General features: G+C 44.6%; 1 protein-coding gene across 4 annotated transcripts in view; it reads right to left on the bottom strand.

The window, feature by feature from the left end:
• LOC135216410 (nucleotide exchange factor SIL1-like) overlaps positions 1-27,270 on the bottom strand; it is a 131,872-nt gene that overhangs the window by 98,176 nt on the left and 6,426 nt on the right. For 3 of the 4 annotated variants that reach the window (XM_064251700.1, XM_064251699.1, XM_064251701.1), the window contains exon 2: positions 17,618-17,847. The exons of the other annotated variant lie outside the window; for it this stretch is intronic. In XM_064251700.1, the coding sequence (XP_064107770.1) occupies positions 17,618-17,834 (217 nt within the window). In that variant the 5' untranslated portion in view covers positions 17,835-17,847. The remainder of the gene's footprint in view (positions 1-17,617; positions 17,848-27,270) is intronic. 4 annotated transcript variants of the gene reach the window in all.

The raw sequence follows: 27,270 nt of genomic DNA, 5'->3' as shown, positions 1-27,270 counted from the left end.
TTCTTATACGTGGCAGCTCAAAAATTAAAAAATCGTGGTAACGCTCTTTTGTTTTAGGCATTACACAGCTTGGGCACTGGGCGTTCAGGAGCTGGGCATTCGGGTGCTGGGTGCTCACATCCTGAACGATCAGTCACTACCTTCTTCTCAGACCTGGCTTGCTTTGAAGACACTGAATCATACCTTGGGCATTCGTAATTCTGTTGCCTCAACACTGGGTGTTCAAACACTGCCTTCATATACTTGGTGCCTTGCAAACTTTTAGTGCTTGGACACTTCAATAATTGAACACTTGAACTCCAAACATTCATACACTAGACACTCATACATCAAGTAATCAAATTCTGTGCATTCGGACACAAAGCTCTTATGCATTAGAGACGATCATACACTGACTGCTCCTGTTCCAGGAGCTTGGACACGGGGCATCAATGGGTGCTTGGGATACTCCCAAAAACTACAGGGGGCGATCCATCTTCCAAAGAATTATGTACTATTCATTTTCAATTGTTTTGATACATTATAAAAAACACACCCACTACGTTTCTGAGTTTCATGCGAATCTTAATCACCAGATGATAACTTATGTAAGTCTACCTGTATGCTTTTCCAATGACATGCAAACTGATTCCTGGGGTCTCCGAACAGCAGAATCGGATGAGGAAACAACTACTTGTAGGTAAACCCCAACAACCTTCCTTGGACTGCCAGTTTGCTTCCTCTCAGGTGAGCAAGGGGAGTTTAGCCGGGACTTTGGTCTAGGAGCATCAGTGGCATGAGTAGCCACCCCCTCTACAGGCATTGCACTCATCACAACTGCACTGACACTTTCAAATTTCTCCAAAAGAACTTTAATTGAATCACCAATCTGTGAAATGATATTAATCAAAAGATTAAACTGAAGATCTAAATGTTCTTCTTGCCTGGCAACAGCATTGGGCTTGGAAGAAAGGGAGCCAGGGATTGGAGTAACTGGAAAAGTAGGAGGATTGGAAACATGGGAAAAAGCAGTCACAGGCATTGAAGGCATGGGTATATCAAGTGCTACTTTAGAAGATTCACACTGACTAATTGAAGCTTTAGCTTCGGCCCTAACTGCCGCTTATCTCAATTTGTCTCAATAAGCTTATCCAAATGAGTACCTAATATCTTCCAAGTTCCCTTATCACAGTCTTTACTTTCTTCATAATTAACTTCCTCTGAACAAATTTGTCCCCTGCATGAAGTACAAACTGAATTATCATATCTGTCGTTTTTTTTGTTGATGTGAGTCTCGTCCTACAGCCTTTACTGAAATATCTAATGCTAGAAATAGTAGTGTCTGACATAATGAAGTAAATCACAATTCAAAAAGTCCTGAATATCAGCTAAGCTAAATATTATTAGCACACTACCAAAAATCATAGAGTACATCACCCAATGTCAAGAACACCAAAACCATCCAGAGACAAAAATCCAATGAGAGCTCCTTCTTTAGTCACTGACAGGCAGAAATGAACTGTTGGCTCAACTGTGTTGCACCTATTCTTCCCAGGTAGTGGGCACAGCAAACTGTCTACACTAATACAGAAGAGCGCTAAAACGATTTTCGAATCTTGAGCTGCTACGTAATGTAGAAACTATAGCTATGTAATTATTCAGTAAGTTACTTGTATGGAAGGATTAATTTTGGAACCTATTCCTTTTAGTTAAAAAAAAAATATAAACCTTGCGAGCCATTACCCTGAAGTTACAAGAAGTTACAAAGCTGGTCAACAGAAAAATGACAGTTTGTCCAAAATTGCATTTTTCCTAACTATACAAACCTGAGGTCCTTTTACAATAGGAAGGTAACTAGCGGCAGCTGGACGGTCGTAAGCTTCGAACAAGGGAGTTCGGTAGTTAACTGCTTGTCCGACAGTGCGCGCACCGCGCGACTGGGAGGTGAAGAATCACTTTTGCTTTAGGCCCAGGCAAAAAACGCAGAGTGAGGGGTGGTATGAGGTGGGACTATATGTAAAAGGACCTCAGGTTTGTATAGTTAGGAAAAATGCAATTTTGGACAAATTGCCATTTGTTCTGGTACTATATACAAACCTTTCAGTCCTTTTACAATAGGAGGACTCACTTCTTGGTGGGAGGAATCTGAGTCTATTGAGAACAGACTGGTGTTCGCCCAACCTTGGATTGCCTCCCTGGTCATAAGAGCGAGGGAGGGTATCCTAGCCTCTGTCCAATTGATCGGGGTGTGCACCGCAGGATCAATGGTCAGACCTTTGGACCCAAGTAATAAGAGAGAGGCAAGCGTATCTCTTAAAACTAGCAAGCAAGAACTTGTTCCTGTTTGCAAGAGGCAACATAAAGTTATGGGCTTGTCTCTTGTTGGCTTCCACTTCCCCCCCTTGTTGGGGGAAGTGGTGGATATTCACTCCTATCCCTAATGAAAGGGATAGGATGGGGCTCGGTCGAGTAGCTTACCTGCATCTCATCCTTCCAGCAGGGTGACAACCGTGTCCCTCTGCCCACCGCTAGACGGGAGAAAAAGATGGGGAAGAGGAGCCAGTTACACTCTCATTCCCTCATCCATTCTACAGTCACACCAGGATTCAATGCTGTTCTGCCTGCTCGGGGCTGGGTTAGCTACACAACATGTTGAGCCGCCACCATGGGTCCTAAGGAACAAGTGTCCAAGGAGCTGTGGGCTATATCCTGAAGGTAGAAAGGTGCATGTGGTCTGGTTGGACCAGACCCCTGCCTTCAGTACCTGCGCCACGGAGAAGTTCTTGCGGAACGCGAGGGAAGAACCAATATCTCTGACTTCGTGGGCTCTCGGACGAAGGGTACGGATGTCGTTGCTACCATCAGCTTTGTACGCCCTCCTGATCACCTCACGCAGCCAGAAAGAAAGAGTGTTCCTGTATATTTCTTTCTTGGTCATCCCAGTGCTAACGAAGAGGCGTCAACACTCAGACCTGAGGTGTTGAGTTCTCTTCAGATAGCGCCGTCGCGCCCTCACAGGACAAAGCAGCATCTCCTTCGCATCGAAGGTGGTGAAGTCCATTAGGGAGGGGATTGTGAAGGACTCGAACCGATCGGCAGGGACCGAAGGCTTTTGAGTCTTCGCTACGAAGTTCGGTACGAAATAGAGCGTCACATATCCCCATCCCCTGGATGCTTGACTTCCCAGGAAAAGCCATGCAGTTCACTCAGAGGAAAAGAAGGGAATAGTCACTATGACCTATCCCTCTTCTCGACTTCGGTGATGTCCAGTACCCATACTGGTCTATCCGTCTGCAGCGAAGTGTCTCGCATTCTCGTATCCCATTGCAGCGAAGTCTCTCCTCCGTACTGGATAGGACACCGACACTCCATGGTGGGTGTCGATGGTATGGGTACTGGGACAAGCTATTAGGACGAAGTAATGATTGATCTGGAACAACCGAACTAAGTCCACAGCGTAAATCATAACTGACTTGGGCGCTCTGACAGCTGCAGACTGACTGAGTTCGGTAGTGTGAGGCAAGTGTCCAAGCATCCAAGCAAGTCACGTGACCTTCGCCTTTAAAGGGTTATGCCAAGAGACCATACAAATCGACTATTTGTTTGCCACCGATGCCGGACGGCGAGGTGACGATTCTCTTAAGGCATGTGCCCAACAGGCGAAAGTCAATTGCCTTCTAGAGACCGAGGTCCCTCATGGCAAGACATTCTCATAGTAGTTGAAACTCAGGTGAATGCAACCTACATCTTCACAGCCGAATCGAGAGAAGGATTCTCAAGATTCTGAACCTGTGCTTACAAAGGACTGAAAACGCTAAACCGCTATTTCATTGCTGTCTGGTGAGGAGTCGTAGTTGCAATAAAAGCGAGGCATTTTTCAGTAAAGAAAACACAGGGAAGTACTGCCTGAAGAACTGCTTCTCATGGGCTGATCATTTGGAAGTAGAGCTGGCAGGGCGGGGAGCAGGCAATGTCTTCCGTATACATCTGTAATTCGGGGTGAACAATGAACAATTGCACACCTACGAATACGAGATATTTTAGAAGACAAACTCAGACGTCTGAAGAAATCATTCTGCATTATCGCAGGGGTGCGATGCAGCGGTAGACTAGGCTACAGACTTCTGTTACCGTGCGGTAAACAGAAAGATGAAAGAGTCCAAGAGATATCTCTGTTGAAAATTCTCGCAATGCTCCAAGGCGATGCAGTAGATGGTCATTCATGTGTGCGACAATCCCCGTCAATCAGAGACCTAAGTCTGTGATTGTTGGGCAGAGATACGGTTTGGTAGTCAATCATTGTAGGGGAGAGAGACATAAACTGACCGTGCATCTCGGAGAGCCAGCTGGTACTGGGCTGCTGTCGGCAGTCCAATACACAGTTAGCTCTCGTTCACTCGTCATCCTGAGTTGCCAGGTAATCCATTCCACGAAGGAATGCGTTCGGTCAGAAACATCGAGCATAAAAAAAAAAAAAATACGCTCGAGCAATTATATTTAAACGAAACAGATTTCGATAAATACAAAAGCTGAGGTGGTGTTGTCATGACAATACCATAAGTATCTTGAAATAGAAACTGGTAAGTCCTGGGAGGTTGCAGGCAGTCCCGAGTTGCAGTTCAATTAGGATACTATTCGTCTCGGTCACAATCCGTAGAATTAACTACAGTATGCGCCTACACCCGGGACAATTCAACTGATTAACAGAATCATGTCATGAGGGTAATATACATAATATATTTGTAGGTTCCTGTACAACGACCACCATCCTAAATTCTTTTCCTTTTTGAGGAATGAGAATAAGGATTGGAAGCCGACACCCTTCGTTCTCTAATCAAGAGAGTGAAGGAAAAGTCTTCCCCGAAGGAAAGCTTTAATGGTGATAACAGAATACCGAAGACGATAGTTCAAGCCAAACTGGATGTTCCCGTCCGTTCTTCTCTATCCCAGGGTTGGTCGCCTACTGTGAGATATTCTTCCTTCAGCAGTAGTGCTTCTTCCAAACACTAGAAATTCCAGGAATTCAAGCAATCGGCAAGATTCCCAATTATCGTAGTAACAATTATCGGGGATTCTCATCTAGCCCACTCTGGACCGTGGTTTCGCCAAAGTGTCTGCAGATCGTAAAAAACTCGAACACTCTAAGAGTGCTAGAAATTCCGCAGAATTCTAAGCGCTCGGCGAAACCCCCACCGAATTCGTCAGACGATCATTGGTTGGTGGTCCTCCGGATTCCCGTAGAAATCGAGGATGGGGCAGGATCCTTCCTCAACGACGGGGACTTACGTCAGGTAGGACCCGGAGGTCCCCATAAGGAACGCAGTCCCCAACGTGGAATCCTACAGAGAACTCTCTGCAGGATCCCACCCCTTTCCCTTGTAGCCGTAAGGAGAGAGGGAATGGGGGAGGAATTGGGTACTCGCTCGCCTTCCCAGCGGAACTAGCAGTTGGAGAAGCGATTACGAGCAGCCATCACCTTGCGGCGATGGCCTCTCAGAGTCTGGGAAAACGTATCATCAGGAGAAAACGTTTTCCCTGAGGAGGGTTACTAACTCGTACTGTAGGTTAAGCGTCTGCCACCACCGTGAAAGTCGTCTGGGTGGGGCTGATCGAGCACCTGACAAGAGAGAGCCGATACCGTCCCCCAACACGTCTCAGTCCTCGTCGAGGCCGAAACCTCTCAAGAGGACCGAAGGGGGAGTGCGCCCTGTTCTCTTAACTGCGTGGTCCAGACGGACCGTCACGTGAACAGCGGTGATGGTCCCTCCAAGATTCTGGGAAGAATTATTCTTCCTTGCCAGGCCCCCCCCACCTTCACGGTCACTCCTGCTTGCCTCGTTTCTCCCGGTGTAGTCTGAGGTTGAAGGGACAGGTGAGGTAGACCTGATGCTCCTACCCATCCTACTAGCATGCTAGTAGGCTGGGAGGACTGCGGTCAATCGCCATCCGACGGTGGCCATCGAGCTGCAGGTCTGGACCAGAGGCTTCTTGGAGAAAAGCTGAACCAAGGAACGGAGCGTCGGTCTTATGTCGAGTTCCAGACCAGCGGCTGGCGATCATTCCCCGAGGTCGTTGTGCTGACGAATCAGCACAACCACCTCAGCAAAATTTCTCTGGATCTCAGGAATACCCGTATCTTGAGGAGTAGGACCATCAAGCCCCTCCAGCAAGAGCGATTCCTGAGACCCTCCTCTCCTCTTTCGGAGGGAGGAACAACGGCAGACCCCTCCCGGTCTCCTCCTGCCACTTGCGCGTACGACCTGGTCGATCCGAGGACTGTGCCTGGCACGTAGGGCGTCTGTGGGACGGGATGGGGGCGTGGGGACGTGGGTGTGTGTGTGTGTGCCCCTCACGATCACTCCTTGTTATCTCGCCCTTCCTGGTGTAACCCGAGGAAGTTGGAGGAACAGGAGAGGAAGACCTGACGCTCCCCCCTCGCTCGCCAGCAGAACCGGTGTGCTTGGGGGGGGTTGGGGGGAGGGGGGGGGGGCTGCAGGCGATTGCCATTGGCGGCGATCGAGCTGCAGGCCTGGTTGCGCCGCTCCCCTGGGGAGAGCGGCTGGACCGAGAACAGCGGCCCCGATCTCTTGCGTCAGAGGAACTGCTGCTGGTTCCCCTACCTGTCCGGTCCCTGTGGGAGCGGCGGTCAGGAGACCTGCAGAGACCACTGTCGCGGTGAGACCGGTGTGTCGAACCACTGGCTGGCGCCAGCGATCAGGGGGGACCTCTTCCCAGCCTCAGCCCGTGGCCGGTCTGGGACCGTCACGTCAACCCGGGTGACCAGCTGGTCGCTACGAGAGCGGCCGCTGGCCTGGCGAGAGCCACCTGAGTAGCTCTCGCCATCCTTCCGCTCTGTGCCGTGATCCTGGCGCCGAGCTAGCTCTGGCGTCTGGGTCTTGGCTGCACGGCCACCCGTGGGTGACCGTACACTCGGTACCTCTCGCAAACGAGAGGCCGAGAAGGAACCTGGTACCTGGTGTAGCGGCAGAACCTCTAGTACCAGGCGAGGAAGTACCGGTGTTAGCCGGTACCCCTCTGGTCCCCGTCTTCTTCTTCCTTGCGGAAGGAGAGACGGGCCCTACTCCCGAAAGAGCAGGAGGACCAGCAGAAGTGTGACGGGCCCTAAAGGTTCCCGAAGGAGCCTTATTAGGAGTGGTGGAGGCAGCCTTCTTCTCTCGCGGCTGGGTAGCCTTGGAAGTCGAGGGGAAGAGGCAGCTGCAGACGACGAAGACGACGATGACACCTTCCTCCTCTTCCTCTTCTTCTTAGTCAGCTTCCTCAGGACAGACGTGAGGTCAGCCATCCAGGATGGAGCTGGGGCTGCTGTTACCGAAGCAACAGGGCCCGGCTGCACCTGTCTGGACAGACCAGCGTCTGGGGCAGCAACACCGTGGACTGGAATGACATCGGCAGGTACGGGAACAGCAGGAGCGGCAGGAACAGCCAGCACAGCATCAGCGGCAGGTACGGCAGGTAGCACAGGTAGGCCAGGAGATGGGGCAGCAGCCAGCGACATCCTGGGTACTGGCAGCAGGTCCAGGGGCGAGCTCTTGGGCAGCGGAAGACCGGGGGAGGCAGCATGGCAACCTGGGCGGCGGCGGCACGCCCCTCCCCAGTACGGCGGCAATCGGCCCCTGCACGGCGGCTGTAGGAGTCACTGACATCACGTGGGGGGAATATACCAGGTGAGGAGGGGCGGCGTACCCTGGAGTAGAGATCGTTGGTGGTGATCACCACTCCATGGGTGACCGTCCCAGACCCCGCCAGATGATGGAGCAGCCCCTGGACACTTGGCACACCCTCCAGTCCCAATGACGCCCACACCTGTTCAAGATCATCCCCCACCGCAGAAGCACCTGCGGAAGCAAGAGTCGGGTACACAGGAGGGGTTCCCCCTCGCGCGAGGGGGGGAGACGAGCCCCACCCCGAACGAACAGAAGACCCCGAATACAATGCACATCAGGTAACAAGCGCCCTCCTCTACGCTCGACGGATTGGAGGGGGGGGGGGGGGGGGGGGCCAGGAAAGAAGACGAAGAATCGGTTACCAAGGGAGTCGCGGGAGAGCTTTCCGACCAATTAGAAAAATGTTACACGGCTCGGCCCGAGAGCATTCGCGCCCTCGGCACCGAGCGCAAAGGACATGAGGATCAATTCCCGGGAATGAGCGGAAACCTTGATCCATAATGATAATACATGAAAATGAAAAAGAATATACTGCATTTACAATTTCACTTTCACACAAAAATAAAAGGCTCGGGCCGTGAGCATTCGCGCCCTCGGCACCAAGTGCAAAGGGCAAGAAAAAGATGAAAAATGAAAAAGAGCACTGCACTTACGATTTTCACTTTCACACTTTCACCCAAAAAATACAAGGCTCGGGCGGAGAGCATTCCCGCCCTTGGCACCAAGCGCAACTGAGGATCAATCTTCGGAAAGAGAGGAAGACCTGACACTTGTGGCCCTCCACCCCGGGTACATCTACGGTTGATGGGGGGGCGCGGGGATAGTTCCATGTCCGATGATCCAAAAAAATTAATGTAATAAAAGATGAAAAAGACAGTACGTACTTACAATTCACTTTCAAACACTGACAAACCAAGTTGAAAAATTCACAGCAAAGCAAAGCATACGACGATGAAGCGGGCAGAGAGCGATGGGGAACACGTCCTCACACCACAAGGCCGAAAGCAAAAGTTGGTTCTTCACCTCCCAGTCGCGCGGTGCGCGCACTGTCGAACAAGCAGTTAACTACTGAACTCCCTTGTTTGAAGCTTACGACTGTCCAGCTGCCGCTAGTTACCTTCCTATTGTAAAAGGACCGAAAGGTTTGTATATCGTACCGGAACAAATATGTATCGCTTCATTTATCCTTATAGTCCAAAGTAACAGAACACTGGTGCATATTACTGTAACTATAAATGAATTAAAATCAGCTTCCATATTAACCTGATTCATTTACAAATGCAAAAATGCAAATACCTCCTCGATAACTATCAAAGGAAAAGAATTGGGGATAATGGGAAGTTAATAAAGCCTTAATTAGTAATGAAAATGAAGTTTTCATAATAAAACTAATATTGTAATACTGAACACCTGAATTAGCCCTGGTCACTGACCAGCCCGAACTATATCCCCACATATTTACCCACTAAGTGGGTAATTTTAACTGTCAGCGTTACCAACGCTGCAGGTAAAATCTAGTCAAATTTGTTACCTGTGTTACCGTTGGCAACGATGCCGCAAATACTGGCCACCAGTGGCCTTTCTCCTCAACTGAATCATTCACTATCAAATTGAAGTAGGGGGGAGGGTGGGAATCATTCAGGTGTTCAGGTAAGTATTACAATATTAATTTTATTATGAAAACTTCATATTGCAATACACTCCCTGAACACCTGAATTAGCCCGATTAACAACATTTACTCGGAGGCGGGATCAATCTCATTCAGCCCGACCTGTCCGCGGAACATACGCAGGTAACTCATAAGCAACCTACCATGTATAAAAGCATGTATCCTCTCACCCTTAGTTATATAACTCGGAGGTGAGGATGTTTGCAAAGAACGCACTTCAACATCAGTGTTGAGTCTAAGGTACAGTCTAAGTCAGAAGTACCTCCCATGTGATAAGCTATACTTCTTATTCATGGAGGTAACAACAAATCTCCTCACCTGGTTGTCCAGCTCAGTAGGTGAGGATGTATGCAAAGAAAGTACTTCAACGTCAGTGTTGAGTCTAAGGTACTATCTAAGTCAGAAGTACCTCCCATGTTAGGAAGTACCTCCACCATGTGAATTTAATTTCTATACTTCTTATTCAGGGAGGTAAACAAAAAACAAATCCTGCCACCCTGGTTGGTCCAGATCAGTAAGTGAGGATGCTTGCAGAGGAAGTAGTCCATACCGTTGGTTCTGTCGAAGGTCCAAGGTACTGCCTGAGTCTGAAGAACCTCCCATGTGGTATTCTATACCTCCTCATGTAATGGAGGGGAATGGTGAACCTCCCACGTGGCTATGTAGGCCTCTCTGTATGGAGGAGAAGTTGAGTGTGCAGGACCTTCAGTTCTCTACTGCTCACTGATGTAGATGACTTGTGCTGTAGTAGTAGTTATTCCAACATGACCATCAGGATCTGCCTAACCTCAAGGGCCTATGGGACAATACACTCAGTCTAAGCTTGACCAACAGAAACACTAGAGTTCATTAGATTATCACTGCCTCCCTAAACTTCTAACACCCTGAAGTTCATTTAGACTATCACTGCCTCCCTAAACTTCTAACACCCTAACTCTACCAAGCCAACTATAAGCTGAGTTACCGCAACGACAGGACCCCGAGAATAACCTCTCTGAAGAAACTGAAATTTCCTAAGGTACGGTGTTGTGAAAAACCACAACGACTCTCAAATAACCACCTACACAATCGCCGATAGCGAAACATTCCTCCGGAAGCCAAAGGGTAGCCCTCCGCGACACTTTGCGCCCTTGGATTGACTAAGAACCCCTTTCTCATGAGTGTCCGGATAGCCTTGAGGCAATGATTTAACAATAGTCCCTCCTCTCCTTGACAAGAACATAGCGTAACCCTCAGAAATGTTAGTCTGGTATGCAAACCCCCTCGAAACCAAAGTGAAGAGGTTATTAAACAGTCCAGGCTCAGAGAAACACCCATCAACTCTCACCACATCCACACAGTGGGACAAGGCCTCCCACTGGCTGTGAAAGATGTCTTCCAAATACGAGCCTCATGATCCGTAACCCCTACCACACGAATCAATGAAGGAACCCAATAGAGAAAAACCTCAACTGACTCGTAAACCGGAAGTCTGACTCCGGCAGAGGAGTTACCCTCTACCTTACACAGAAAGGTGAAGCTAGCTTAGTCCTTCCCCAAAAAACTGCCAGACTCGCCTACTTGATGTTTGAGACTGCTGGTTTGGTTGAATACAACGTATCAAACATTATTTGAATTAACTGAGATTCCTCCGGAGCCTGGAATGCGGAAAGAGAGAATGGACAAAGTCCACAATCCATTATACTCGCTTCCTTCGCCGTAGAAACAAAAATCCACAACTAGCAAACGAGTCTCTCTTCAAAGGTATCTATCCTCTGTCAGACCTGTCTGGCCACACCAGAACAGGAAAAAGGAGAAAAACCGAACCCCCCACAAAAGCAGCACCCAAAGAACCGGAACCTACTACGCCTGGGTGTTCGATACCAAACGACATACAAAATCCCATCATATCTGAGCCTACCAATCTGATTGCGCAACGATATACCAACAAGAAGATGATAAACTCCTGTGCAAGTCGTACGCGACTGCGCAACCCGCACTCCCCCCCAAGACATGATGATGTAACCCCTCTGTCCGACCGCTGTCCAGCCCCTCACAAGATCAAAGCTGAACTGTCCCCAGTTCCGCGAAACCTGTAAGAGTTAGGTACTCGACTGCGCATACCCTCACTACCCAGTGACGATAACGTTACGCCTGAGCCGAATATAACTTGGGCTTGGCGATGAACGCCCACCCATGCAAGTCACTCCCATACTATTGCGCCAAACGTGTACCAACCAAGACGATGACCTAACCTTGAACCAGTCTCACTTGACTGTGAAACTCTGCACTCACCAGTGACTATGACACGAGATCGGGACGACAATAGGCGAGCCACGCACCTAAGAGCGAAGAGGTCGAAAAACGCGATCCAACTAACCCCCGTTACCAATACTAAACCTAGACTGGAGTTCGGAGCAAGTGAGGGAAAGAAGTACTCCCAGTAGACACGGAATCAAGGTCAAACCCACCTTGAAAACCCTTTAAGGTGGAACCAAAATACAGCAGGAAAAAGTTGAGAAAATAAGGAGAGAGAGAAATCACTACGAGTAACCACCGGAGCACCTAGCGCTGACACTGTGCAGGTGGAGAACCAACTGTGCGGTACATAGTGCTTTAATAACGGGTTACGAACTGCGGAATCAATGGGAGCCCCAGAAGGAAATTACCAGCTACCCTAAGAAAGGGGGCCGGGGCACAAAAGGTGCTAACTACGATGCAAAGGAACTGCCAACGGCCGTAGCCCCCCAGCAATTACGGCGGTAAACACGTTACGTCTCACACACCTAAGGTATATAAATGGGAACGAAGAAGGAAGATTACTAACTACCTTGTGAAAGGAGTGGGTGGTGACAACCGGTATCAATACAGTCAAAGATGGTGCAGATGAATCTCCAACTGCCGTAGCCTCCTCAAGAACTACGGAGGACACACTACGTCTCAAAACAAGTAAGGATGAAAATACGTAGTTGCGGATATCGCCTTGAAGCATCAACACCAGCAGCCTGAGAACTACAGGACCCGTGAGAGAGAGAGAGAGAGAGAGAGAGAGAGAGAGAGAGAGAGAGAGAGAGAGAGAGAGAGATCATCTCCAAATTTCAGGATGAAACAATGAAAACTCTGGCTCTGCTGTGATATTGGCAAATAAAAAAAACATCCCATCTAAGATAAGCAGCTAAAGAAGATTGTGTAAAGACATTAAAAGTTTTATAGAAAAACTGGGCGAGAGAGAAAACTAGATCGACTCTGTTCCCCACGATAATCTGAGAAACATTAGAAAATCAGGAAAATTATCAAGACGTGATCGTGAATATAGTCCGTATTGAAGCTACAGTAATTGACTTGCGTTAATTCAATTTACGATGGGGTTAGTATTTAAAATCTGCACTACATGCAAATAAGTCTTCCTACCTATCTCATGCACAGCTGGCGTAGGCAGCATCGTGCCTCAGACAGCGAGATTGTTGGGTTTAAAAATAGAATTTAGGCCAAAGGCTGAGTATTGGGACCTATGAGGTCAGTCAGCACTGAAGGGAAATTGACAGAAAAGTGTTTGAAAAGGTGTAACAGGAAGAAAAACCTCTCTGTTGCACAAGAGTCAAGTGTTAGGAGAGGGTGGAAAAAAGGATGAAGAGAGAATATGAAATCAGGAAAGTGAGAGAGAGAGAGAGAGAGAGAGAGAGAGAGAGAGAGAGAGAGAGAGAGAGAGAGAGAGAGAGAGAGAGAGAATTACAATCGTCTAGGATGAAGAGGGAATATGAAATCAGGAGATAGAGAGAGAAAATTACAATCGTCTAACATCTCCACCTCCGTAAATTGCACCCTCTTCTCAGTTAAAAAAGTATTATCTTAATGCTAATATACTCGTATAACTGCATACAGCTATGAACAACCGAACGAGAACTTGTTGGTAATGCAATCGAATCCTATACCAACATCACTTTATTGTATTCATCCGCGTGCGACGGTAATTACTGTATTCATGTTATAAATGTAGCTGAAGCTGATAAGGCAAAATTACGTGCATCAGCAACCTGGACAGAAGTCCCAAGCTTTTGTATGAATTCAAACGCAGCCGTGGTAAAAGAAAAGTAATAGCATGAAAGAGCTCATTACTGTTGTTTTCACACTGACAAAGAATTAATAAAGTGTATAAAGTGTAAGGTTCGTAATACCTAAGAAAACAAGTGAAAACGAACAGAATCGCTAAACTTTACGCTATCTAACTTGAGGGAAAAACTAGCTTCCAATAAGACATATTAGTCAAAATTTGGACTTACATTACATCGTAAGACAAACAGTATGATTTCGTTCCATAAGTTAAGTATCCAGATATTCATTAATATGCTAACTAGGAACAAAAACATTAGCCGAGACCAAGTGATATGGTTGAATCTGGAGCCAAGGAAACAGACTAGCCGGCATCATTGTCTGTCTAAGCCATGCCTTCTTACAACAGTGCTGTTTGACGACAAGCTTCTGTAATTGTAATTTGATTGAAAAGTAATAAATCAATATTTTAAGGTAATTAAATTAACTTTATTAGCCCCAATATTAATTTCAGTTGTCACTGTAATTTGATAATATGACTGGTAATTATTTGTAACTGTAATTGACATAAGCACAATGTAATTACTGACGGCAATTAGTCTGTTAAACGTATGAAGACGTCATACATATTAATTCCTTATATCTGACATCTGATTATATGCCACAAGATACCTTATTGACTATGTTAAATGTCAACATAGTTGAAAACACGTCTCCTTCAAGACGTTTGTACAAACCTGGCATATGTGAGGAAGGGTTGTTACGTTAATCATGCTAGCCAATCAGGACAGAATGAGATGGATACGGCGACGCAAACCCGTATTCGTCATCAGCTGATTCCAGCGTGAATGACTGCCGAGTTAGTTTATACTACGCTAATATGAGGATACATATAATACAATTATAATGCTTTAGTTGGACAGAATCTGATCTTCATTCTGTTCGATTACATGCATATTGAATTATCCTAAGATCAGATTCTCGTTCATTTTCAATTACACCTGTACTGATTTATCCGAAGTCAGAATGCCTTGAGCCTACAGTGTTAACCACTATAAAAATCCCTCTACTGATATGTAGTACAGCGAATACTTTAGGCTAGGCTAGGCTACTGTATATGCATACGATATATCATCGTGAACACTAGGCTAGCCATAGTTAATTTTATTAGATTTCTCTACATACTGAATTATTTTAAGTCAATATGCATTGAACAGAGAATTAGTTGATATTAACAATTATCGTAACGTATAAGTAGAGGAAAGTAACCTTAAAGATGAAGGAGCAGTACTCAACCCTTCAGAACCCGACAGACCCGAAACCAGATCTGAAAGACCAACCATGGCCTAAAAGCTTCTGATGCAAGGAACTCGAAGCAGGAAAAACCCAAAGAGGCTCTAAGGATACTGTCCCTCTATAAACTACTACTTATAATAGAAAACCAACCCGAAGAAGCCTGCACTTCTCTTCCTAAACACTCTGTAGTCTATTATTCCTACTCGTCTGTATCTGACCTAATTTTTTATCATCCTGAGAACTTACACATCGAGGGAAGGGGAATCTGCTACCAACATTGCCTGCTCCGCGCCGGGGGGGCCGGCAGAACCTACCCACTCGGAGGCTTGTGGTTCTCCATTAACCCCAGCACCCGTTAGGGCTGGTTCTGGAACAGGCAGGGGGCCTGAAAAAGAACGATTAGAATCAACTATACTACTAATACCACTACAGTAACCTCCCCGTTAACACGATGTCGATCTTACACGAGTTCAAAATCATACAGAAAAATTCTGCTAACACGTAATATTCGATGTTACATGATTTGAATTTTCCGCTGAGAGCAAGAGCGCGGGAGGTGTGGCGAGAGTCTGACTCACCCTACCTTTCCCGCGCTCTCTTTCTCTTGCCTGCTGGCTCAGTGTGAAGCCAGCCCTCGCAGTGAGAAGAGCCAATATATTCTAGCATTGGTTAACATAATAGTGCGTACTTTACTACAGGTAGTCGTCTACTTACGACGGCATTAGGTTCTGGCAGAGCTGTCGTAAATTGTCTTTCAGCATATTGAGTAAATTGAATCATGTTTGTGCTGTCTTTTTATCCTTTTTACCATATTCAAACACATGCGTGTACATGTACGTATTTGTTCGTTTGCATTTTCATTGACAACTTACTAGCCTACATATACATTTTATATCATCCCAAAAATGTGCATGTATAGTACCTATTATTACGTTTAGCATATGAAATCTTATCATGCTCGAACTCCTTGATTAATACTTACTTTTATTACTGTATTTAACATTTTTATTGCAGGCATTCAGACCATCTGTCTGGTCTGTTTACATTTTCTTATCCGCCATTTGCATTGACAATCGGCTACACGTATTATATACATACTTTTATTTATTTATAGGTTTGAATTAAATGCATAATTTGTTATTATATTTGATTTATTTGCAAAACAGAAATACAAAATGAATTACTAAAATACGAATCTCATTTTCGAACAAAATTTTACTTCAGAAAATATAAAACAAAACATCGTCTGCTGTTTTCTCTAGCGACCGTTTGTACTGTTGCCAACACGTCTATGTACGTACGTAGTAATACACAAAGTTTTATTTAACAGTATGTAAATTATTTTTTCTTTATAAATTTCAGGCAAACTACAGTAATGTATAGATAGAATTGATTTACAGTACAGAAAAAAACATGAACATACAGAAAAAATAAAAATTACGAAACATTTGAAATTTGAAAAAGAAAAAAAAGAAATTAATTGTCTGCTGGTGGATGGCTGGGGATCGTCCGGGTCATCCGATTCCGTGGTAGTACTACTGGTAGTGGGGACAGGGGTAGACTGAGATATTGGTTTAAACATAAACATGCTTAGTTTGGTTTGAATGGTCCGTTTTTTCTTCTCTTCATAAATTTCTCGGAGATGAGCGCGCTGACGGTAGCGGGAAAAACTATCGTACGCGCGCTCGACGTATTTTAGCCAAATATAAAATTAAATATTATTGTATATTATTATATTGTCGTAGCTGTCGTAAAGTCGTCTGTCATAAGTTGCATAGTTCGTAAGTAGACGACTACCTGTATATAAAAATATATAAATAAAGTGGTTTTTTTTCTGGCAAAATCCCAAAATAGATTAAGTTTCCCATTGCCCTGGAACGTTAACCCCCTTATTTCCATTATTTCTTATGGAGAAATACTTCCCTGTTAACACGAATTCGGCTAACACGACATCTCCAGGAACGTAACCCTCATGTTAACGGGGAGGTTACTGTACATACCTCTATTTTGGTTAATTATTCGTCAGGCTAGAAATATGCTTAACATACTAGATGATGACCTGTCCACTAATTTCTAGAATAACTAACTAATGTTTCCTTGTCTCCTAACCAAGACAAACATCTCTGACTGGTATTGCACTGAACCTTCCTACACGAAATAATGAAAAGAACGTCGATCATGTGTAAGGGTACTCATCATCCTACGCTTGAAGGGCGTGCAGAGCCGATGAGCAACAATATATCCAGCAGTAGGAGGCTTGATCGTCGTAAAAGGCTTGATCGTCGGACTATAGATGAAGCAGAAGCAGAGGCGTTTGCAGACGGCGACGACGTTTATTTTCTAACTTATCCATAGCGAGTAAAAAGTAACTATCCAAAGTAAAACAGGAGAAAAAACGTTAATAACAGACCAAGGTCGTGATCTGTATCCAAAATACGAAAACTCTTTGAGTGGGGTCGGGCTAAATGACCAAAAGTTTGCCTGATGTGGGACTGATCCGCACAGCATGGCGAACAATAAACAATTGAGGAAAAAGGCCACTGGTGGCCGGTATTTGCGGCAGCGTTGCCAATGGTAACACAGATAACTCATTTGACTAGATTTTACCTGCAGCATTGGTAACGCTGACAGTTAAAATTACCCACTTAGTGGGTAAATATGTGGGGATATAGTTCGGGCTGGTCAGTGACCAGGGCTAATTCAGGTGTTCAGGGAGTGTATTGCAATACTTGGATTACATTGCAATTACAAATATGTAACAGAACATACATAATAGCAGAGAACCTACCAACATGTAAATTAGCAATTAAGCAATTAAGAATCCTATAAAATACTACCTTAATTAATTTTCATTGCCTTACATAATATGTAAGCAAAAAGTAAGACTAATAAAAAGAAATTTCAATATGCTTATTTGGACAAAAGGTTTCATGTACTAAAACATGACATTATACACACCTGGCTTTACTATTTGCCATTCATTTGTAGGAATGAACACTTTACTGATATCAAAAGGCTTTTCCTCCCTGGAAAACTCTTCCTCAACTTCTACTTCATCATCTGCTTCATCACTTTCTACCAAGACTAACTGGTGGTTTTCTGGATTTTGAGCTTTCACCAATAAAATAAGTGATGCTAACATCACAAATAAAATACAACTGGCTGATGACTTCATTTTTGGATGATCTCTGAAAATACAATATAATACGTACTGAGTTATAATCTACATTATCTTCATAACAATGTATTCCAAATCCAAGAACTTTATTAATCAAAGCAATCTTCTGAAACATATGGATTGAATAATTACTAAACACAAAATAGGCTTCATGATACAAAAATGATATTGTTATGATACAATAAAGTTTGTTCATACTTACCTGGCAGATATATATATAGCTGTATTTTCTGAAGTCCGACAGAATTTCAAAAACCTCCGGCACACGCAGTGGTCGGCCAGGTGGTTAGTACCCATTCCTGCCCCTGGGAGGTGGGTATCAGGAACCATTCCCGTTTTCTATTCATAATTTTTATTTCCACTGTCCCCTGAGGGGAGGTGGGTGGGTACTTGATTATATATATCTGCCAGGTAAGTATGAACAAACTTTATTGTATCATAACAATATCATTTTGTTCATGAAACTTACCTGTCAGATATATAAATAGCTGAATCCCACCGTTGGAGGTGGGAAGGGACAGAATAGAAGGATTTGGGAAACAAATGCAAGCAGATGATTTACATCTTGGTTCCACCTGTTAGCATAGCTGGCTTCGTGGTTACTGCCACGTAAGTCTGCTTGTGCTACTAGAGTTGCCAGCGAGGTAGAGACCTATATAGCTGGTGCACTCCAGATGATCTGTCAACAGGGGCGAGACCACGACGTGACTAGACCATATTAACCATACCATGAGGGCTAAGAAGTAAAAATATAATTATATATATATATATATATATATATATATATAGTATATATATTATATATATATATCATATATTATATATCACCACCTGACCAAACTAGCCAAAGTTGAGGTGTTTTAACTAAGGCTTAAGAGTTAAGAAGTCGCCCTTGGCGGCGACTCAACAACTAAATTAAGAGCTCTTCCTAACCAATTTTCTACAGGATAGGATGAGTGGTACTTCTTGCCCCCAAGATTGTGTCTGCAGACACGTATGGCCCTAGCGAGCAGCAGATCTCATATACCATCTTCACATCCCGCAGGGAGTGTGAAGTGAACATAGAGTTGCTTCACTAAAACATGGTACTCAGGATGTTGCTGAGTGCCATGCTCTGTTGAAATGCTTCTGAGGCCGCGCCCTCACCTCGTGAGCATTCAGATCAAAAGATTTCAAATCTTTGTGCAAACACAATGAAGGAGTCTTTTTGAAAGAACTCCTTAACACTAAAGCCAGGGTGTTCTTCGATACGGGCAAGTCTGGTCTTTTTCGGAACACTGCAGATTTTGCCCCAAGAATGACTTAGACTTTCTTGAGTTTTATGTAGATAAAACTTGAGAGACCCGACAGGGCACAGGACTCTCTCTGGCTCCTGCCCACTAACTTGTGCCATCCTTGATTCCAAGCTCCTGGCCCAAGGACAAGACGGGTTTCCATTCTTAGGCCACAACGGAAGGCTTAGACAGCACACCGCCTTGTGTTCTCCAAAGCCAAAACTTGTGACGATGGCTTAAAATCTCACTAACCCTCTTTGTCGTATCTAGGGTGGTTAGAAGAAGGCCTTCCTGATCACATGCAAGAAGTTAACAGGTAGGAGAGGTTCGAATGCTTTGACATCAAGAACTTCAGACTACATCTAAGTTCCATATTGAAGCTTCGATCTGGACCTGCACAGTCAGTCCGTCTGTACTAAAGTCAGGTGACCGACCAGTTGACCAGTCAGACGAATCAAGGACAGCAAGGCTGTACCCTGAAGACCATAAGGCACTATTCTTCGCTGAAGGATGAGTGTCTGGACTGCCTGGGCGATTCAATCTAAGCAAACCTTGGGGGGTGTATCAACGCAACCCAACGTCGTCATCGAATCAACTCCTGAGCAACTCCTGACTCGAGCTTCTGGTGCCAGGAGAAAGGAGCGAGGAGCAAAAAGGCGATTCAGTCCCGAAGGACGAATGCCTGACAGTCCAACCTGGTCTCATGTTACACGATCATCGGTGGTGTATAAACACAACCGACTTCGTCAACAAGAAACTCAGGGCTACTATATGTCGCCTGATCTCGCACGAGTGTCTGACTCCGAGAAAACAGGTGAGACAAAAAGTAGATGGTGAGCGAGTTTCGAGATTCCACAGAACTCAAAGATCGTGAAGGGCTTTATTGTTTGACAGAAGCAAATCCCTGAGCCCAAAGGCCGTCAACAACATATTTGCGTATTCTTTAATAGTTGTGACTGCCAGCTTATCCCATTCTTCAGACGGAAAGGGAAGACGGTAATCTTATTCCTGTCAACATCTCGATCGTCTGAACGTAGTCAGACTCAGAGCGGAGAGGTTATAGGTACCTTTCGAGTTAGAGTAGACGGACTCTCTCGGAAAAGGTCCTTGGAAAGTGAACTAGGAAGGACGTGACCTCTGTGAATCCAGGATCCTGAAGGCCAACATGGGGCGATCAGCGTCATTGTCGCTCCCTGTGACGTCATAAATCATCTTATTACATTTCCTAAGCGTTGAAAAAGAAAAGAGACTAAACATCCATCCCCGTTCAATATCATAGGATGGCGTTTAATGGTACCGATACCGGATCGAGAATAAGGGAGCAGAGAAGAAGAAGCCTCTTCGTCTTCAACATAGAGAAGAGATGAATGAAAAGACGTCCCTAAAATCTCCACAACTCTCAACATACTTCTAAAGAAATATTCCACTCGGAAGTCAGTAGTTGCTGCCGTCGATCGAGACGATTCGTACAGACTTTTGCAATCCTGTAACGAACCTCTAGAGGATCGTTACATTCTACGCCTGTTGTTATAATAGGCTCCTCGTAAACTCAAACAGGGACCGAGAGAAGATACTTCTTAAGATATGAGAGAGCTATGGAATATCAGAGTTGATCTGGACCACTGGTTCCAAAAACTCGTTTCGAGGACTGGAGGGACGACCGAATTGCTTCTACTTCTTTCAGATTATGATCCAGGACATCTGAAACCCTCTCCAGATGTCCGGCACCTTCTTCTATCACCTCAGGTGATACTTGATGCACTGAGAGATGTTCCAGAATCATTCCTAGATCTTGAATAAAATTTCAGTTTCCCGGTAGGAAAAAACTGTAGAGGTCTGAATTGCAGTCTATTCAGGGAAACAAACTTCTTCAGGAAGGAAATGGTCCCCAGCAAGCTCATCCATTCCCTCGCCAAGTATGCTTACTTATAAAGAAGGAGTCCCTCGTTGGCCGAGTGGATTTCGCACTCGACTACCGATCCGGTGGTCCGAAGTTCGATCCTCGGCACGGCCAACGTGGAACCAGAGGAATTTATTTCTGGTGATAGAAATTCATTCCTCGTACATGTGGTTTCTTGGATCCCACAATAAGCTGTAGGTCCCGTTGCTAGGTAACCAACTGGTTCCTAGCTACGTAAAAATATCTAATCCTTCGGGCCAGCCCTAGGAGAGCTGTTAATCAGCTCAGTGGTCTGGTAAAACTAAGATATACTTAACTTAACTTTTCCCTAATAAGGCTGCGCTTTGCCTAAGCAGGAGAGCATATAATAGTGCAATGTTGCGGCAGACTCGCAGTCCTATACCGTGCGGTAACGAGCACCGAAAGGATTAAGAGATATCTCTGTTGAACATAGTAAGGCAAAACGAATGCAATGTTTATTCATTCATGTAAGAAATCCCCTCAATCTTAGGCTAAAGACCGTGATTGTAGGGCAGAGATACAGTTAGTCAGTCAATCCCGCAGGAGAGAGAGACGTAACCACCAGCACAGAGATACAGTTAGTCAGTCAATCCCGCAGGAGAGAGAGACGTAACCTACCCCGCATGACAGCGAACGAGCTGGGACTGGCTCGGTTGGGCTGGAGCGGACAGTGACAGCAGTAGCTTACATTCGTTGTCTCTTACCGTTATGTGTGGGTTGCCAGCTACTCTATTCTACGAAGAAATAGGTCCGTTATTTTTGAGCAGAAAGAGACTATCAAGCTGGTAAATTTAAGCGAAACAGAAGGCGCTAAATATAGAAGTGCGTTTGTGTCGTCATAACATTATCATACAACGGTAAAAGAAAAATCGGAAACTCCTCGTAGGCTGCAGGGAGTAACGATTAAATGCCCTTAAAATAAAAGACGACAGACCTCTCGGTTGTCATCCGAAGAGGTAACTACAGCAAGCGTATATGACTTGAACCAACCAGTAGTAAAATAACGCAAGGCAAAATATGAAATTGTTATGATACAATAAAAGTTTGTTCATACTTACCTGGCAGACATATCTATAGCTGAATTCGGAAACACAGCTATACATATCTGACAGGCAAGTTTATTGAACAAATCTTAGAGAATCGAAGCGGATAGCTCAAGCTTCTTATGTTATTGGACATAAGCGTTCATTGACGTAGTCTACAAGTTTGTTACTTGTACGAGTCTGCGATTGATGAATGAGGGCTCTTACGAATCTTGTCAAAAAGAGCTTATCCGCTTACGCAATATAAAGTTATTGAGATGTTTGTCAATGAGAACTAACCCATTTACGGGACAGAGATATTTTGTCAATGAGGGGATACCCCCTTACTTGACAAAACGATATATATTGTCAATGGGGGAAAATCACTGAATTGACAAAACGTAATCCAGGAAGTCGAGCATATTATTTTTACCATTCCCGTATCAATCGAGGAAGGGGCAAGAATCCTGATAAGAGACTGGGCTTTCGGCAGGTAGGACGCCGATGTTTAACTTCGGCAGCGTAGTCCCGACTAGGAACTAACAAAATCTATCATCTGAAAAACTTTTTCCGATGGACTAAAAAGCTTGCAACTTAAATTTATTGGCAATATGGCAAAAGAAGTCCTGTCTTGCGCTTTCCTGAAGAGCGTCCTCTTGATGAGTGCTTTTGCAAGAATCCTACCGAACGTAGTCGAGCGTCATGTCGTGCAGGACGTCGAGCTTTTACATAACCCGTAACTGCCTTATCACAAAGTCTTGACTGCGGTAGAGCAAACGAGATCTTCCCTTGAGCTTTCCTTAACTCCATCCACCTTTGCGAAAAGCAATATTAATTGACAGAGACCTCTTGAATTCACGAAACCCGATGTCTTGCTGGGTTTCGAAGACGAAGTTGCCTGTTCACTTTAAGCTTCCTCCGAAGCACTGCTTACTTCACATTCTTTGCAGGTGAGGTAGAAGGTATCACCGAAGGTAGAGGTAAAAATTCTTTAGGCCCAAATCTGTAACAAGAGCTTGAAGAGTTCAACAGAAACGTTCAGTGAGGCGACACACCTGGCGTGCGCTGGTGCACGCTCGGCGTCCACTGGCACGCGCCTGGAGTCCATCCGAGCATCCAAAGAAGCGTGCAGAAAAGCGTCACGCTCCTGACAGGCGTCAAAACAAGCGAGAGAAACTGCCTTCAGGGAAGAGCGAGATACATCTCGGAGAAAAATCCAGTCTCAGGAGAAGGGTTGATCGTGTAAGAATATGAGGGGCGAGGGAACGCCTTCTTATTCTCACAAAACAAAGCTCGGACGTCCGCGCTCAAAAGCGTCCTGCAACTACGACTTCTTTTTCGTATTTCTCGGTGGAAAGACGTACACATGTTCAGGCGACGTTCGCCTTATTACTTCTCACTGAAACGCATGACGAGAGAGAGAGAGAGAGAGAGAGAGAGAAACGTGAAGCGTCCTCCTCTATAAAGCTTCTATTTAGAGGGCGCGAGTCCTTCCGAAAGCTCCAACCCCTGCGCGGGGAGGACGCTTCGGAGGATGAGAAGCAATCCTTCAGGATTCGTGCACATGCATGCACTTTGGCAGCCTGGGAGTATCTTCAGGTCTGCCGAAGGCACGTCAGATCGGTGGGGGTTCCTCATAACCCTCCTTCGGCTTTCGACATGCTCTCTCCCTGTTCCTGGGAGTCAAGCAGAGGTCCCGGCCTAGAGGCGAAATAAGGCCGATCTGACGCACCCTCCACTACACAAGGGGCACTGTCACTGCACTTAGCCACTTCACTTTTGCTCTCTAAAGCAAGCACTTTCGATTCTAAGTTACGAATCGAGAGAGTATCAGAGAAAGGGCAATACCCTCTCCAGACGCTGTTTTAGGGCCCGAAGGCAACACTACAGGGTGTATCATTTACAGAATGTAGCCAACCTCGTTGCAACAACAATGAAGGAGAGCGAGCACCTCTCACAGACATATTCATAGCCCGTAGGCCATACTACAGGGTTAGGCAAAAAGAAGTCTACAGGTAGATTAGCAGGTTCACTACCCTGACTTTTGTTTACACTGAATAATTGCGTACATACGAATCATACTTCTTTCTTACGGAATTAGACAAAGTCTCCACAAAGAAGCAAGACCCATACCCTTCATGCATACTAAGGGTGGATCTACCGAAGCTTTCGGTAGCCACACCCTATCTTTGCAGACAACACCCTCTGAAACTAGCCTAACTAGATTCAGATATCTTATGCAAAAATGTATCAAATTCAAATCAATTTAAGATAGCGTATGCCTAGCCACAAATAAATAAAAAAACAATCAGGATACTTAGCGGCAATGAAGTTTCCAAAATCCTAAGACGGAGGTACTGAAAACAGGTGTTTCCACTACCGGCGACAGAAAAATTATGAATAGAAAACGGGAATGGTTCCTGATACCCGCCTCCCAGCGGCAGGAATGGGTACTAACCACCTGGCCGACCACTTCTTGTGCTGGAGGTTTTTGAAATTCTGTCGGACTTCAGAAAATACAGCTATATATATATCTGACAGGTAAGTTTCATGAACAAACTTTACTTTCTTAAAATCTGCAATATACTAATAAAGGCAGATACTGTTTACATAGTCTGAAATGAAAATACAGTTGAAACAAATTATACTATGATTCATACACACTTTCCTCTATGCTTCTTTACTGTTGAAAAGCAATAAAATCAGTTGCCAGATGAAAGGTGTGAACTTTTTATACTCAAGTACTAATAATAAAATGTTCAATCCAAAAAGAAATTTAAATCTGTATATTTGTTTTCATAAAAATTACGCATCATTTTTATAAACAGCAAATACTTCCACCACAATTAGAGAGAAGGAAACAAAATCTAGGACTACCACCACCATCTCATCGGTGAGGAAAGACATCTGGAACTTGTTACTTCTTCAATCATTTTTAATTACAGAAAGTACATAAATCAACTCATATTAAGTGTATGATTACAGGTAGGACTTGTGACTGACAGCTTCTTGTACATTTTGGACATTAAAAAATTCTCGCTCTACATACTATTCTGCAATTCTGTTACATTCAGTACACAATGCTGATTTTATCCTGACACCTTTCCCAAAGTATCCACAAAGCCAGATTCTTGATCAATCTATTTCCATCAACATAAATTAGTTTCCTTTATCACAAGTCCAAACAATTTACTTGGGTTCATCTGTGTGATAGCATTCCAAGAGACATCAAAACATAGAGGAAGAATGAGCAATAACAGGATGTTCAGGTCTTTAAACTGAACATCCTGTTATTGCTACTCCTAGTTCCAGGATATTTTCTTATCAATACTAATTTTTTTCTCTTCCATTCTTCACTCTGTGCCACTCTGGAGTTTTGCTCATTGGAGAAAATGAATGATAATTAGTTTTTCTTTAACTTTCTCTCATTAGCCAAACTTTTAAGAAACTCAGCAATTGACACCTCGACAGAGGTGAAACAATAGTACAACGAACAAAAACTCAGTGAGAAGGCCACTAGTGCTCTGCTCCTCACTCGTCTCCGAGGCTGAGTTGCCTGGTAGCACATTCTGCCTTTGAATGCATTCATCTAATAGAGCTATCAAGTGTACAACAGATAGTAGCTACCCTCGAGCACCTACATGTTAACAGAAACAGGTATGTAAGTATCTAATTGGGTCTGAAGTGTTACCTACTGATCACAACCGTGGGGTTAACCACAGGGTAATCTAGTTAATAACTCTGTGTTGGGTTTCTCTTTGAAAATTACAGTTTCCCATAGCATTTGGGTTGTTTATTAAGAATTTACTGTTATTTTTGGGGGTTCGACTGTAATTAACCCCCAGGGGCTATAGTGTAGATTCACATCAACCGTGCATTTGATGTCTAGGCCAGTCCCTTACAACAATCCTGATTGGCTGTTGATAAGCCAATCGCAGGGCTAGAAACTCTGTCTCTCTTGAGAGTTCACATAGGTAGGATGTATGTTCCACCTCTCCTGAGGGATGTTTTAAAAGATGTATCCCTCAGGAGAGGTGAAACATAGATCCTATCCATGTGAACTCCCAAGAGAGACAGTTTCCAGCCCTGTGATTGGCTAATCAGGAGCATCGTAAGGGACTGGCCTAGACATCAAATGCACGATTGATGTGAATCTACTATACTACTAAACATGGAGAAGTACATTAGACGTCCCAATCCCTGCTAGCGGATGCCGTATTCATGGGAATGTTCCTTGCAGTCCATGCGGAGTTATTGCCTAGAATGGCCAACCAAAGTCAATGGAAAAACAATGGAAAAATTGTGGACAAAAATCAAGGCAGGCAAACCTACTAGCATAAAGACTATACTACATGTGCAGAAAGAGCTGGCTAAACAAGTATGTACTACAGTAGATTCACATCAACCGTGCATTTGATGTCTAGGCCCGTCCCTCACAATGCTCCTGATTGGCTGTTGATAAGCCAGTCACAGGACTGGAAACTCAATCTCTCTCAAGAGTTCACATGGGCAGGATGTGTGTTCCACCTCTCCTGAGGTATACAATTGAAAGATATATCCCACTGGAGAGGAGGAACACATACCCTACATATGTGAACTCCCAAGAGAGCTGAGAGTTTCCAGCCCGGTGACTGGCTTATCAACAGCCAATCAGGTGCGTCGTAAGGGGCGGGCCTAGACATCAAATGCACTGTTGATGTGAATCTACCATAGGTAGCTTATCATAGCCTAGGGTAATATATCGCTGAAAAAATTTATAATTTTTAACAACTTTACGGGTGAAAAACTTGAATCTTTAATGCATGCTAGGGATGCCAGTCATTGTTGCCAACGCCGATGCCTTTACAAACAGTTTGTAAAGGCATTGGTGTTGTCAACGATGACTGGCATCCCTAGCATACATTAAAATTACATTTTTTCAGTCGTTCAGTTATTAAAAATTATAAATTATTTCAGCCATACAATTATAAAAAATTTTTAAATGTCAAAATAGTGATATAGACTTAAATAACTGAAAAGTACTAGCAAAAAAGTCCTTTTTTTTTATTAACAATTCACTAACCCGTCGTCTACTCAACTTGTGGATTCTGGCTGCTAGATGTACAAAATTACTCCCTCCGTAAACAAACTTGTATTTTAAGTTGAATTTGGAGTGCATTAAGAACAAAATTTGTAAAATTATGATCAAATAAGCACTGTGAGGTTTCATTTGTGAT

Source organism: Macrobrachium nipponense, chromosome 6 (genome assembly GCF_015104395.2).
Source record: "Macrobrachium nipponense isolate FS-2020 chromosome 6, ASM1510439v2, whole genome shotgun sequence".
Taxonomy (NCBI): domain Eukaryota; kingdom Metazoa; phylum Arthropoda; class Malacostraca; order Decapoda; family Palaemonidae; genus Macrobrachium; species Macrobrachium nipponense.
The sequence above is the reverse complement of the archived record's forward strand: the minus strand, read 5'-3'. Positions and strand labels throughout refer to the sequence as shown.